The sequence below is a fragment of the Eucyclogobius newberryi genome, unplaced genomic scaffold (genome assembly GCF_026437365.1).
Source record: "Eucyclogobius newberryi isolate DKJ021-1_F unplaced genomic scaffold, fEucNew1.0.hap1 SCAF_18, whole genome shotgun sequence".
Classification (NCBI taxonomy): Eukaryota; Metazoa; Chordata; class Actinopteri; order Gobiiformes; family Gobiidae; genus Eucyclogobius; species Eucyclogobius newberryi.
In genome coordinates, this window is record NW_027315812.1 from 30,010,756 (window position 1) to 30,023,755 (window position 13,000).

Sequence of the window (13,000 nt, forward strand, 5' to 3'; positions counted from 1 at the left end):
TCTGGATTACAAAAGATATACATGTTTTTTACCAGATCGTAAACAATTGTCATATGAAGGCTTTTATATGTTGAAAAGAGAAACAGGACTTTTATAGGTATTTACAAATAAGAAGTTATTATAACCAAGAAATTAAACAAAGCAACAGCCATTATAACTGTTTGACTGAAATATTTATTAAGGCGTATAAATCAGTACTTTCAAGTGGCATAATATCTAAAGTATGAACAATCACTACTACGAAGAATAAGAATGAGAAAATGTATGTACATCACAGTGGAGAACCACAAAATCTTAGGAAAGAATTCTGTTGGAAAGGTGTGACTCATTTTTCCAACAAACTATCTGATCATTTCATAACACAATGTCAGTAGACAAAGTACACATTATTCACAAAGAAATTCTTACAGTTAGAGAAACTGTGGCAGCCAGAAAGCACACTTTTACCATGAGATCAATAAATCATCACTGGATATCAGAACTATGTATTTGGGCTTCAAGACACATGCCATGGATGCAATAGATCAGGGGTCTCAAATTAATTTTGGCCGCGGGCCGAATTTTGTCGCTCAGGCTGGGTCGCGGGCCGAACATAACGTAAAACATAAAACAATTAAAAATATAAGAAATAAAGAGCTTTGTATAGACTACACTGTATTTGAACCAATTACTGGATTGATTAAAAGAAAATACTGTGCTTCAGTTAATGTGCATTACAACTTCAGAGTTACAGTAACATTTAGTCATAGGTATTTGGAACTGAAAAATATTGTATTTGACTTTATAACAAAATAAACTTCTCAAGATCTAAAAAACCTTTTAAATATACAAACTAACATTTCCACGTCTGTGTAGTTATCTGTACACCTGAACTGACACACAACAAAATACAAACAAACGTAGGAGCATTTGTTGTTAAGTTAGGAGGTTAATTTACGCCTCTGGCCTTGAAAATATAGAATAAGTGCATGAGCCACAGTGTTCCATCAAACCAAACTCTTTTGTCGTGGGCCAAATATTATGTACAAAATAAAACAATAACAAATATTAGAAATACATCGCTTTTTTACAACCTAGTAATAGTTGTGGAGACTGCTGCGGTGAAAGACTGAGTCCATATTCATGCAGCAACAGGAACAGGAACATGGACTTTTGATGTGACTTCTGATATCAAATGTTCATATCACAGACGTGTTTCTGCTCAAACTCAATATGAGCAAGCTATTTTCATAGTTTAAGCTGATCTTAGTGACAAATGATTCATGTAGTGACTCAAAGGAGGTCATTGTGTTTGTGTCACAGTCACATTAGTGCGGACACAGTCATGTTCAGATTTTATTACACTCTGACCTGTGTTTTTACCAGAGCCTTCTGATCTGTCCAGGTTTGTAGAGGATGTTTTCCTCACAGAGCATCATAACAGAAGTTAGTTTTCTTGTTGTTAGCTCCACATTAGCTCCACTTTTAGTACAGCTCTAACATCCACAAAACCGTCTCCTTTCTTTCTTCCACGTGTTTCCTAAAGCCACATGTCTTTTTTCCTCGTTCAGACTTCTGCTCAAAAGTGTGTAAAGTGTGCAACGTGCGTCGTTACTCCTCTGCACTTCTCCCTCGGCAGTACACACAGCAGTGCAGAGCCGCGCGGAGGAGGGGCAGCCACCGGCGGCATTTTGGGACGTGTAGTTTTAGCGATAAAAAACGGTCACGGATGTAACTACGGTTCTATGAATCGATTAAAAAAAATGTATATATATGTTTTTTTTCCTAACTCTGGGGACATGGAATGTCACCTCGCTGGGGGGGAAAGAGCCTGAGCTTGTGCGGGAGGTTGAGCGATACCGACTAGATATAGTCGGCCTCACCTCCACGCACAGTTTGGGCTCTGGAACCCATCTCCTCGAGAGGGGCTGGACGCTCCACTTCTCTGGTGTTGCCCGCGGGGAGAGGCGGCGGGCTGGTGTGGGCTTGCTGATAGCCCCTCAGCTCAGCCGCCACGTGTTGGAGTTTACCCCGGTGAACGAGAGGGTCGCGTCCCTCCGCCTTCGGGTGGGGGACAGGTCTCTCACTGTTGTGGCGGCCTACGGGCCGAACAGCAGTGCAGAGTACCCGGCCTTCTTGGAGTCCTTGGGAGGGGTACTGGACAGTGCACCAACCGGGGACTCCGTTGTTCTACTGGGGGACTTCAACGCCCACGTGGGCAATGACAGTGACACCTGGAGAGGGGTGATCGGGAAGAACGGCTTCCCCGATCTGAACCCGAGCGGTGTTCAGTTATTGGACTTCTGTGCTAGCCACGGATTGTCCATAACGAACACCATGTTCAAGCACAAGGGAGTCCATCAGTGCAAATGGCACCAGGACACCCTAGGCCGGAGGTCAATGATCGACTTTGTTGTCGTGTCATCAGACCTCCGGCCGCGTGTCTTGGACACTCGGGTGAAGAGAGGGGCAGAGTTGTCAACCGATCACCACCTGGTGGTGAGTTGGATCCGCTGGCAGAGGAGGAAGCCGGACAGACTTGGCAGACCCAAGCGCATTGTGAGGGTCTGTTGGGAACGTCTAGTGGAGCCCTCTGTCAGTAGGGTATTCAACTCGCACCTCCGGGAGAGCTTCTCCCATGTCCCGGGGGAGGTTGGGGACATTGAGTCCGAGTGGACCATGTTCTCCGCCTCCATTGTTGATGCGGCTGCTCGGAGCTGTGGTCGCAAGGTCTCCGGTGCCTGTCGTGGCGGCAACCCCCGAACCCGGTGGTGGACACCGGAAGTAAGGAATGCCGTCAGACTGAAGAAGGAGGCCTATCAGGCCACTCTGGCTTGTAGGTCTCCGGAGGTCATCGACGGGTATTGGCAGGCCAAGCGAGCCGCGGCTCGTGCTGTCGCAGAGGCAAAAACCCGGGCCTGGGAGGAGTTCGGGGAGGCCATGGAGGAGGACTATCGGTCGGCACCAAAGAAATTCTGGCAAACCGTCCGGCGCCTCAGGAGGGGGAAGCAGTGTCTCACCAACACCGTTTACGGTGCGGGTGGAGGCCTGCTGACCTCAACTGGGGATGTCGTCGGACGGTGGAAGGAATACTTTGAGGATCTCCTTAATCCCTCAGTCACGTCTTCCGAAGAGGAAGTGGAGACCGGGGACTCGGTGGCTGGCTCATCCATCACCCAAGCTGAAGTCACTGAGGTTGTTCGCAAACTCCTCGGTGGCAGGGCTCCGGGGGTGGATGAGATCCGCCCTGAGTACCTAAAGTATCTGGATGTTGTAGGACTGTCTTGGTTGACACGTCTCTGCAACATCGCGTGGCGTTCGGGGACCGTGCCTCTGGACTGGCAGACCGGGGTGGTGGTCCCTCTGTTCAAGAAGGGGGACCGGAGGGTGTGTTCCAACTACAGAGGGATCACACTCCTCAGCCTCCCGGGTAAGGTCTATTCCAAGGTACTGGAGAGGAGAATCCGACCGATAGTCGAACCTCGGATTCAGGAGGAGCAGAGTGGTTTTCGTCCCGGTCGTGGAACACTGGACCAGCTCTATACCCTCCATCGGGTGCTCGAGGGTTCATGGGAGTTTGCCCAACCAGTCCATATGTGTTTTGTGGATCTGGAGAAGGCTTTCGACCGTGTCCCTCGGGGTGTCCTTTGGGGGGTGCTCCGGGAGTACGGGGTCCGGGGCCCTTTGCTCAGGGCTGTCCGGTCCCTGTATGACCGGAGCAGGAGCTGTGTTCGCATTGCCGGCAGTAAGTCAGACCTGTTCCCAGTGCATGTTGGACTCCGCCAGGGCTGCCCTTTGTCACCGGTTCTGTTCATAATTTTTATGGACAGAATTTCTAGGCGCAGTCAGGGGTCGGAGGGTGTCCGGTTTGGGGACCACAGGATCTCATCTCTGCTGTTTGCAGACGATGTTGTCCTGATGGCTCCATCAAACCCGGACCTGCAACATGCACTGGGACGGTTTGCAGCCGAGTGTGAAGCGGCTGGGATGAGAATCAGCACCTCCAAATCCGAGGCCATGGTTCTCGACCGGAAAAAGGTGGCTTGCCCTCTCCAGGTGGGTGGGGTGTCCTTGCCCCAAGTGGAGGAGTTCAAGTATCTCGGGGTCTTGTTCACGAGTGAGGGAAGGATGGAGCGTGAGATCGACAGGCGGATCGGTGCAGCGGCTGCAGTGATGCAGTCGCTGCATCGGACCGTTGTGGTAAAGAGGGAGCTGAGCCGAAAGGCAAAGCTCTCTATTTACCGGTCGGTCTACGTTCCTACCCTCACCTATGGTCATGAGCTTTGGGTAGTGACCGAAAGAACAAGATCGCGGATACAAGCGGTCGAAATGAGTTTCCTCCGCCGTGTGGCTGGGTGCTCCCTTAGAGATAGGGTGAGGAGCTCGGCCACACGGGGGGAGCTCGGAGTAGAGCCGCTGCTCCTCCACGTCGAGAGGAGCCAGCTGAGGTGGCTCGGGCATCTGTTTCGGATGCCTCCTGGGCGCCTCCCTCGGGAGGTGTTTCAGGCATGTCCCACCGGGAAGAGGCCCCGGGGAAGACCCAGGACACGCTGGAGAGACTATGTCTCTCGGCTGGCCTGGGAACGCCTCGGGATCCCCCCGGAGGAGTTAGAGGAAGTGTCTGGGGAGAAGGAAGTCTGGGAGTCCCTGCTCAGACTGCTGCCCCCGCAACCCGGCCCCGGATAAAGCGGCAGAAGATGGATGGATGGATGGATGTTTTTTTTTAAATAGAAATTTGAAACATTCTGCGGGCCGGATTAAAATGTCTGGCAGGCCAAATGTGGCCCGCGGGCCTTTTATTTGACACATGTGCAATAGATGGTTACTTTTCGAGTGTACTCCTAGCATCAGGTATACAGAAATGTATGACACAAACAGCATCTACAATCAAGGACTGGACTGACATAATGGACATACAATTGATTGAAAAAAAAAAATACATTTGTGCAATATTTTGAGCAACAGGACAGTCCCAAAACACGTGATACAGTTTCTCCAACAGTTCTCCATAATGGGTACTTGAAAAAACGTGACACATTTTCCCAACAAAATTCCCTCCAAAGATGTGAAAATTGACAACATTTAAAGACTATGGACCAAATGGGACTCTAATCATGAACAATATGTGACTGACCAGTTACATGTCTACCCGGAGACATTTTGAGTTATTCACAGATTCTGAAAGTGTGAATTCAAAGCTTTCCAATGATGTCTCACTCATGTAGATCTGATAATATTTGAGTAAGTTGTGGTCATTTGAATGTATACAACTCTCAAACCCATTCACTGAGAAAACGGGGCTCAAAGTTTCTCACCGGAGTGAGCCCAGAGTCACAGGGGGGCGGGGCTCATTTGCATCTCATTGAGATAAGCCCTCCCCCCTGTCACACTGACACCACCTCCCCCCTACAGCTGTCACTCAAGACTCAAGAGGAGTGTTGTTATTGATGGTAACTGGACTTGAATCAGAATTAGAAGTTACTATATTAAAATGGAAATACTTGGATTACAAAAGGCCCTGAATAGAATCAAAGAATCAGAATAGGGTTCATTGCATTTGTCGATAAACATAATTCACAGGTGATTCAGTGCCAACAATGGTGCACTGAATGCTTCAACACAAAAAACAAAAGATAGGATAAGATAAGATAGCCTTTAATGTTACAACGCAGTAGATACAGGGGGAAAGAATAGATAACTTATAGGAAGTTTAAAAAACACTCAACAGATGCCAGAGCCAGGTATACGAACTGCAACGGGTCCATGGCTTTGAATATATGAGATATGAGATAATAGATATGATATGTACACCACCAGAGTCTAATTACATCAGAGATCACATCCTCATCCTCTTCTTCGTCTGTGCACTCTTCTGTGCTGTGACTCTCGGCTCTTGGCATCAAAGCTGTAAACAAATAACAGGACATTTAAGAAATGGCTAACTATTTCACATAAAACACTCATTAACTATTTATTTTTTTTAACACAATGTGAGAGTTTCAATATAAATACCTGAAGTGCTGATAGCTCTTGATCTTTGGAAGCCGTCTGAAGAAGGGACTCAGATGCTTCTGCCAGTCGAAGTTCTTGACAAACACTTTGCCATCCGCCGTTCCAACAAGCTGTGGGATATTGAGGTGAGACTCAGGAGAGCTGTTTTCCACTACCTGATGACAAGGGCGACAATGTAAAAAAAATGAGAACAGAAGAAACATATCTTAAGCAGAGAGCAGCGCTGAAGTTTTGCCAGGCTAATGTTTACACATTACAGTAGTCAAATAATATAAACTAACCTCAGCGATGTCTTCCAAAGTGTCAACCCTGGTCTTCATGTATGCTCGCTTGATAAGACCAAAGCCGCAATCAGGGGAGAATTTGGTGTGGCCAGCAATGAGGAAGTGGATGTCCATTGTGTAGTGAAGCTTGGCCCCGGCTGCAGAGGGTTGGACGGAAAGTGTATCTGTAGTAGACAGAGAAAGAGAGAGAGAAAGGAGATTAGATTAATACATATGACATTTGATTAAGACGTATATCTCTCTGTAATTGCTATTCTGCATTTGCGCTATTATTAGTACCTGCTGTGCAAAGTCAAAGCTGTAATGCATCCTGATGTCTTTGCTTGCTGGCGGTGAGGGTCCGAAAGACAGCACATTAGATTCTGTTAATAATAATAATAATAACTTTTATTTATAAAGTGCTTTTCAGTGACCCAAAGACGCTGAACATATGTGTCTGACCGTGGCCAATCCAGTTACATGTCTACCCGGAGACATTTTGAGTTATTCACAGATTCTGAAAGTGTGAATTCAAAGCTTTCCAATGATGTCTCACTCATGTAGATCTGATAATATTTAAGTAAGTTGTGGTCATTTGAATGTATACAACTCTCAAACCCATTCACTGAGAAAACGGCTTCCAAAGTTTCTCACCGGAGTGAGCCCAGAGTCACAGGGGGGCGGGGCGCATTTGCATCTCATTGAGATAAGCCCTCCCCCCTGTCACACTGACACCACCTTCCCCCTACAGCTGTCACTCAAGACTCAAGAGGAGTGTTGTTATTGATGGTAACTGGACTTGAATCAGAATTAGAAGTTACTATATTAAAATGGAAATACTTGGATTACAAAAGGCCCTGAATAGAATCAAAGAATCAGAATAGGGTTCATTGCATTTGTCGATAAACATAATTCTCAGGTGATTCAGTGCACCAACAATGGTGCACTGAATGATTCAACACAAACAACAAAAGATAAGATAAGATAAGATAGCCTTTAATGTTACAAAGCAGTAGATACAGGGGGAAAGGACAGTAACTTATAGGAAGTTTAAAAAACACTCTTAATAGAAGAACTCTTATAAACAGATGCCAGGTATACGAACTGCAACGGGTCCATGGCTTTGAATATATGAGATATGAGATAATAGATATGATATGTACACCACCAGAGTCCAATTACATCAGAGATCACATCCTCATCCTCTTCTTCGTCTGTGCACTCTTCTGTGCTGTGACTCTCGGCTCTTGGCATCAAAGCTGTAAACAAATAACAGGACATTTAAGAAATGGCTAACTATTTCACATAAAACACTCATTAACTATTTTTTTTTTTAACACAATGTGAGAGTTTCAATATAAATACCTGAAGTGCTGATAGCTCTTGATCTTTGGAAGCCGTCTGAAGAAGGGACTCAGATGCTTCTGCCAGTCCAAGTTCTTGACAAACACTTTGCCATCCGCCGTTCCAACAAGCTGTGGGATACTGAGGTGAGACTCAGGAGAGCTGTTTTCCACGACCTGATGACAAGGGCGACACTGTAAAAAAAATGAGAACAGAAGAAACATATCTTAAGCAGAGAGCAGCACTGAAGTTTTGTCAGGTTAATGTTTACACATTACAGTAGTCAAATAATATAAACTAACCTCAGCGATGTCTTCCAAAGTGTCAACCCTGGTCTTCATGTATGCTTGCTTGATAATCTGATGATCTGTGCGTGGCCTGCAGCTTCTGATGTGTGGGAGAAGCTGTTTCCACAGTGATCTGAAGCTTGATGTACAAACTGCAGGCTCACCTGAAAAACAGATGTTGCTTATGGTTAATTATACTCTAATCATTAAAACACGAAAATCACCAAAATAATGTTTTACACTTACCACGCTCCTTAGCAGACTTCACGTAGAGACAGGTCATGTCAGTCAGGGTGTCTTTGCCAATTCTGAAAAGGGGGATAAAAGGATTAGGGTTAACAGTAATATGGGAATAACACGCTTCACAGATAACAGTTCACATTGTGACGTTAACGGTGTATTTAAGATGCAAAACGCGGAGATATTGGGACATCTGCCCTCGGCTAGCGGGACAAGCTAGCTCACTTGAGATAACACGGCTCGTAAAAGCAAAACACTTGCAGAACAGCACACCAAAACATAAACATACACTCGAGTTTAAAACCGGCGCACATTAAAGTGATTAAAAGCGGGTGTTTTAGTCGCAAAGCTTACCTGGTTCAGCCGTCCTGTTGTCTCTTCCAACACCGTGCACAGAGAGACACACAGGAAGCTGATAATGGCCAGGCAAGCGCGTGATTGGTTCGAGTGTCGCAGTGCGTAAGCCACGTGACCAGAAGTGGTATCGGGAGTTGTAGTTTTTTTCTCTTCCCTCGCCGAAAAATAACCCGATAACATAGCAAAGTTTAGCTTACAACTTAGCTCCGAATAGCTGCGTTTAGCTCCGGGCCTAACAGCCGGTTTAGCACCATAAAACAGACACAAAGCACGACCCACGGGTCAAGAAATACTACATAAGTATATAACTTGTACAGACAAAACGCCGAAAAATAACCCGATAACATAGCAAAGTTTAGCTTACAACTTAGCTCCGAATAGCTGCGTTTAGCTCCGGGCTGTGGGGGTAACAGCCGGTTTAGCACCATAAAACAGACACAAAGCACGACCCACACAACCCACGGGCCAACCCACGCCGAAAAATAACCCGATAACATAGCAAAGTTTAGCTTACAACTTAGCTCCGAATAGCTGCGTTTAGCTCCGGGCTGTGGGGGTAACAGCCGGTTTAGCACCATAAAAGAGACACAAAGCACGACCCACACAACCCACGGGCCAACCCACGCCGAAAAATAACCCGATAACATGGTGGTAACAGCAAGTAGTCACATTAAGCCCGTATTGCAGAGTGCACTGAAGCAACATGTTAGCTTAGCATTAGCTCCACCGGAGCAGACAAGTAAGATTCTAAAGTGATCACGAGACCGCCTTAAAACACAGCGTTAAAGCAATAATTTAGTAGTAAAGTAAAAGTGTACCTGAGTAAACAGTTCCGTTGCAATGTAGTCCAGGAAATGTAAGCTCTGAAGACTGTGCTCTGAAGACTGTGCTCTGCAGACGGTCTGGAGTAATGAGAGGAAAACACGGAGCACGCAGCTGGCCATGCGGATCACAGCTGATTGGTGGAAAATGTAAACAACACGTTGGCTAGAAAAAGGTGACGCCCCCCAGGAGAGCAGGAAAAAGACCCGAAAACTCCACATTTTTAACAGCTTAATGTATATGTTTAAGACAACCAATAGTGTTATCTGAAGCACACAGGGGCTTATTCATAACTTCAACTAGCACATTCTGCAAAAAAATGAAAATCACAAATTTGGGGAAAAAAAAGTAAAATGCTGTTTTTCTCAGTTTCACTGAGGCCGACATGGTCCGACAATTGCCGTGGCGAGTCACATATATAAAAAAGGGGGGGTATTTACAGACAGGGGGGGACAACACGTACAATACACATTAATATACAGATAAAATGAACAAGACAGAAGAAGTAGAGAGAAAAAGATGGGGATGTAACAGGGGGTAGAATAGTAGGCAATGGGGTAGAGGAGGCTAGGGGTAGGGGAGGTCATAGGCTTGGGTGAAGAGGTATGTTTTTAGGCTGGATTTGAATGTTGTGAGTGAGGGAGAGTGGCGGACAGGTTGGGGGAGGGAGTTCCAGAGTCGGGGTGCTGTTCGGGAGAATGTTCTGTCGCCAAAAGTTTTGAGTCGGGATGTTGGTGCAGTCAGGGTGAGAGAGGAGGAGGATCGGAGAGCTCGGGTGGGGCGGTGGGGGATGAGGAGGTCAGACAGGTAGGGGGGGGGGCTGTTGTAGAGATCTGTGCGTGGCCTGCAGCTTCTGATGTGTGGGAGAAGCTGTTTCCACAGTGATCTGAAGCTTGATTTACATACTGCAGGCTCACCTTAAAAACAGATGTTGCTTATGGTTAATTATACTCTAATCATTAAAACATGAAAATCACCAAAATAATGTTTTACACTTACCACGCTCCTTAGCAGACTTCACGTAGAGACAGGTCATGTCAGTCAGGGTGTCTTTGCCAATTCTGAAAAGGGGAAAAAAAGGATTAGGGTTAACAGTAATATGGGAATAACACGCTTCACAGATAACAGTTCAAATTGTGACGTTAACGGTGTATTTAAGATGCAAAACGCGGAGATATTGGGACATCTGCCATCGGCTAGCGATGCTAGCTAACTCACTTGAGATAACACGGCTCGTAAAAGCACGCCTTCCCACGCCGAAAAATAACCCGATAACATAGCAAAGTTTAGCTTACAACTTAGCTCCGAATAGCCGCGTTTAGCTCCGGGCTGTGGGGCTAACAGCCGGTTTAGTCCACCATAAAACACACAAAGCACGACCCACACAACCCACGGGCCAACCCACGCCGAAAAATAACCCAATAACATGGTGATAACAGCAAGTAGTCACATTAAGCCCGTATTGCAGAGTGCACTGAAGCAACATGTTAGCTTAGTATTAGCTCCACCGGAGCAGACAAGTAAGATTCTAAAGTGATCACGAGACCGCCTTAAAACACAGCGTTAAAGCAATAATTTAGTAGTAAAGTAAAAGTGTACCTGAGTAAACAGTTCCGTTGCAATGTAGTCCAGGAAATGTAAGCTCTGAAGACTGTGCTCTGTAGACGGTCTGGAGTAATGAGAGGAAAACACGGAGCACGCAGCTGGCCATGCGGATCACAGCTGATTGGTGGAAAATGTAAACAACACGTTGGCTAGAAAAAGGTGACGCCCCCCAGGAGAGCAGGACAAAGAACCCGAAAACTCCACATTTTTAACAGCTTAATGTATACGTTTAAGACAACCAATAGTTTTATCTGAAGCACACAGGGGCTTATTCATAACTTCAACTAGCACATTCTGCAAAAAAACGAAAATCACACATTTGAAAAAAAATAATCTTTTTTGGGGTTTATCTCAGTTTCACCGAGGCCGACATGTACCGGCATTAGGGCTGCTGCGCCACATATGTGCCGTGACTTTATTTTTTGCTTTTGTTTTTGTGTCTTGTTTTCTTCTTTGTCGCTGTGGTGGTCAATAATATTGTTTATCAAGATAGAGTATTTTCAATATTGTCTGTCAAGTATTTTCAATATTGTCTGTCGTGTATTGTGACAAGTAGGCCTGTTAAATGTTCTGACAGGCCTACTGGTCACTTATTATAAATGCAATCATTAAAGCAGTTATATATTGATACTTTGAAAGGGTGCTTAGAGCGATACTCTCTCCTGTCGCATCGCAATGCCAGTATTGCAGTATCGATACCAGTATTGTTATGTTTAGGTGAATATATTTTTTCTGTGTGTATATGTGTAATATATTTACTTTATGTTTGTTGTTTGTCATCATGGTTGTTTTTTGTTTGTCATTATGCTTGTTTATTGCTGTTGTGTGTCTTTTAGTGTGTGTGTGTGTGTGTGTGTGTGTGTGTGTGTATGTGTGTTTAATGTCGATTTGATTGTATGAATTCCTGAAATCTTCATATGCAAAGCTGTATTCACATAACAGCCACATAACATTGATGAAACTTTTAAAGCATAGTCCATTTTTTGTATTGGAACAGAACATGTAAAATTGTAACTCAGTCTGTGGTGTGTGTGTGTGTGTGTGTGCGTGCGTGCGTGTGTGCGTGTGTGCGTGGTGCGATTGTGTGCGTACGTGTGTAGGTGTTTGAAGTGCGGATGGTGGGCAGGAGTCCGGTGACGCGTTGGCTTGGGCAGCTGCTCCGAGCTCGATACCTCAGAATCATTCCTGTGGAATTCAGACATACATTCTACCTGAGAGCGGAGATCCTTGGCTGCACAGGAGGTGACTCATCTCATACATATAACAATTTGTGTGTTAATGTGTAAATAGAAAAAAACATTCAGGTCAAATATACATGACTAAAATGCACTATTTATGTATTTGGGCTGTTCTTCTAGATGAGCTGGTTACCTCCAGCAGTTGGACAAGTAGTGCTGGAGGTGTGACAGTGCAGCGCTGTAAGAGAGGGCAGTTTGCTTGCTGGTATAGTGAGGACTGTGTTTCTGTGTCTGTGCTCTGTGATGGCAAACCAGACTGTAAGGATAACTCAGATGAGATCAGCTGTGGTAAGTTTTGACACACTTCACAGTAATGGTGGAATAGTAATGGTCAAAGTGTTGTTAGATCAAGCATGATGTGTGTGCTCCAGGTACAGTCCCAACCCGAGGCTCCCCAGGGCTACAGAACCACACCAGCCCCACTGGACGTCCCTCACACAGGGACAGAAGCACTGGCTCACCTGGCCTCCACGGTACCACGACACATGGAGGACAGCCAGGGTTTCAGAGTACCCCTCCTGAGATAGGTTAAGGCTCACTTATCACACGATTTTATACAGCATTAAGTATGATGTGTCATAAATTCTTCTGGCTCACACTTGCATTCTTGACACAATCAAGAAGACGAAACTCAAGGAAACTTTTATTGTCCAGATTCAAACTTCATCCATGGTAAAATGTAAGCTGTAATGTATCACAAACACACACTCCTAAAGTTCTGATTACCAGTGTCCCAGATCATATTTCTAAACCAAAGAGATTCTAGCTTGAAGAAAAAACCCTAGATGCAAAGACACAGTCGCAGGACTGCCGAACTGCATGATGTAATTCAAGACTTGCTACTGCATTACAT

The 13,000-nt window shown here is 45.5% G+C and overlaps 1 protein-coding gene across 1 annotated transcript in view; it reads left to right on the forward strand.

The window, feature by feature from the left end:
* sspo (SCO-spondin) overlaps positions 1-13,000 on the forward strand; it is a 391,282-nt gene that overhangs the window by 233,007 nt on the left and 145,275 nt on the right. Inside the window, exons 52-54 of the mRNA XM_072450444.1 lie at positions 12,010-12,151; positions 12,268-12,435; positions 12,519-12,620. Of these exons, the coding sequence (XP_072306545.1) occupies positions 12,010-12,151; positions 12,268-12,435; positions 12,519-12,620 (412 nt within the window). The remainder of the gene's footprint in view (positions 1-12,009; positions 12,152-12,267; positions 12,436-12,518; positions 12,621-13,000) is intronic.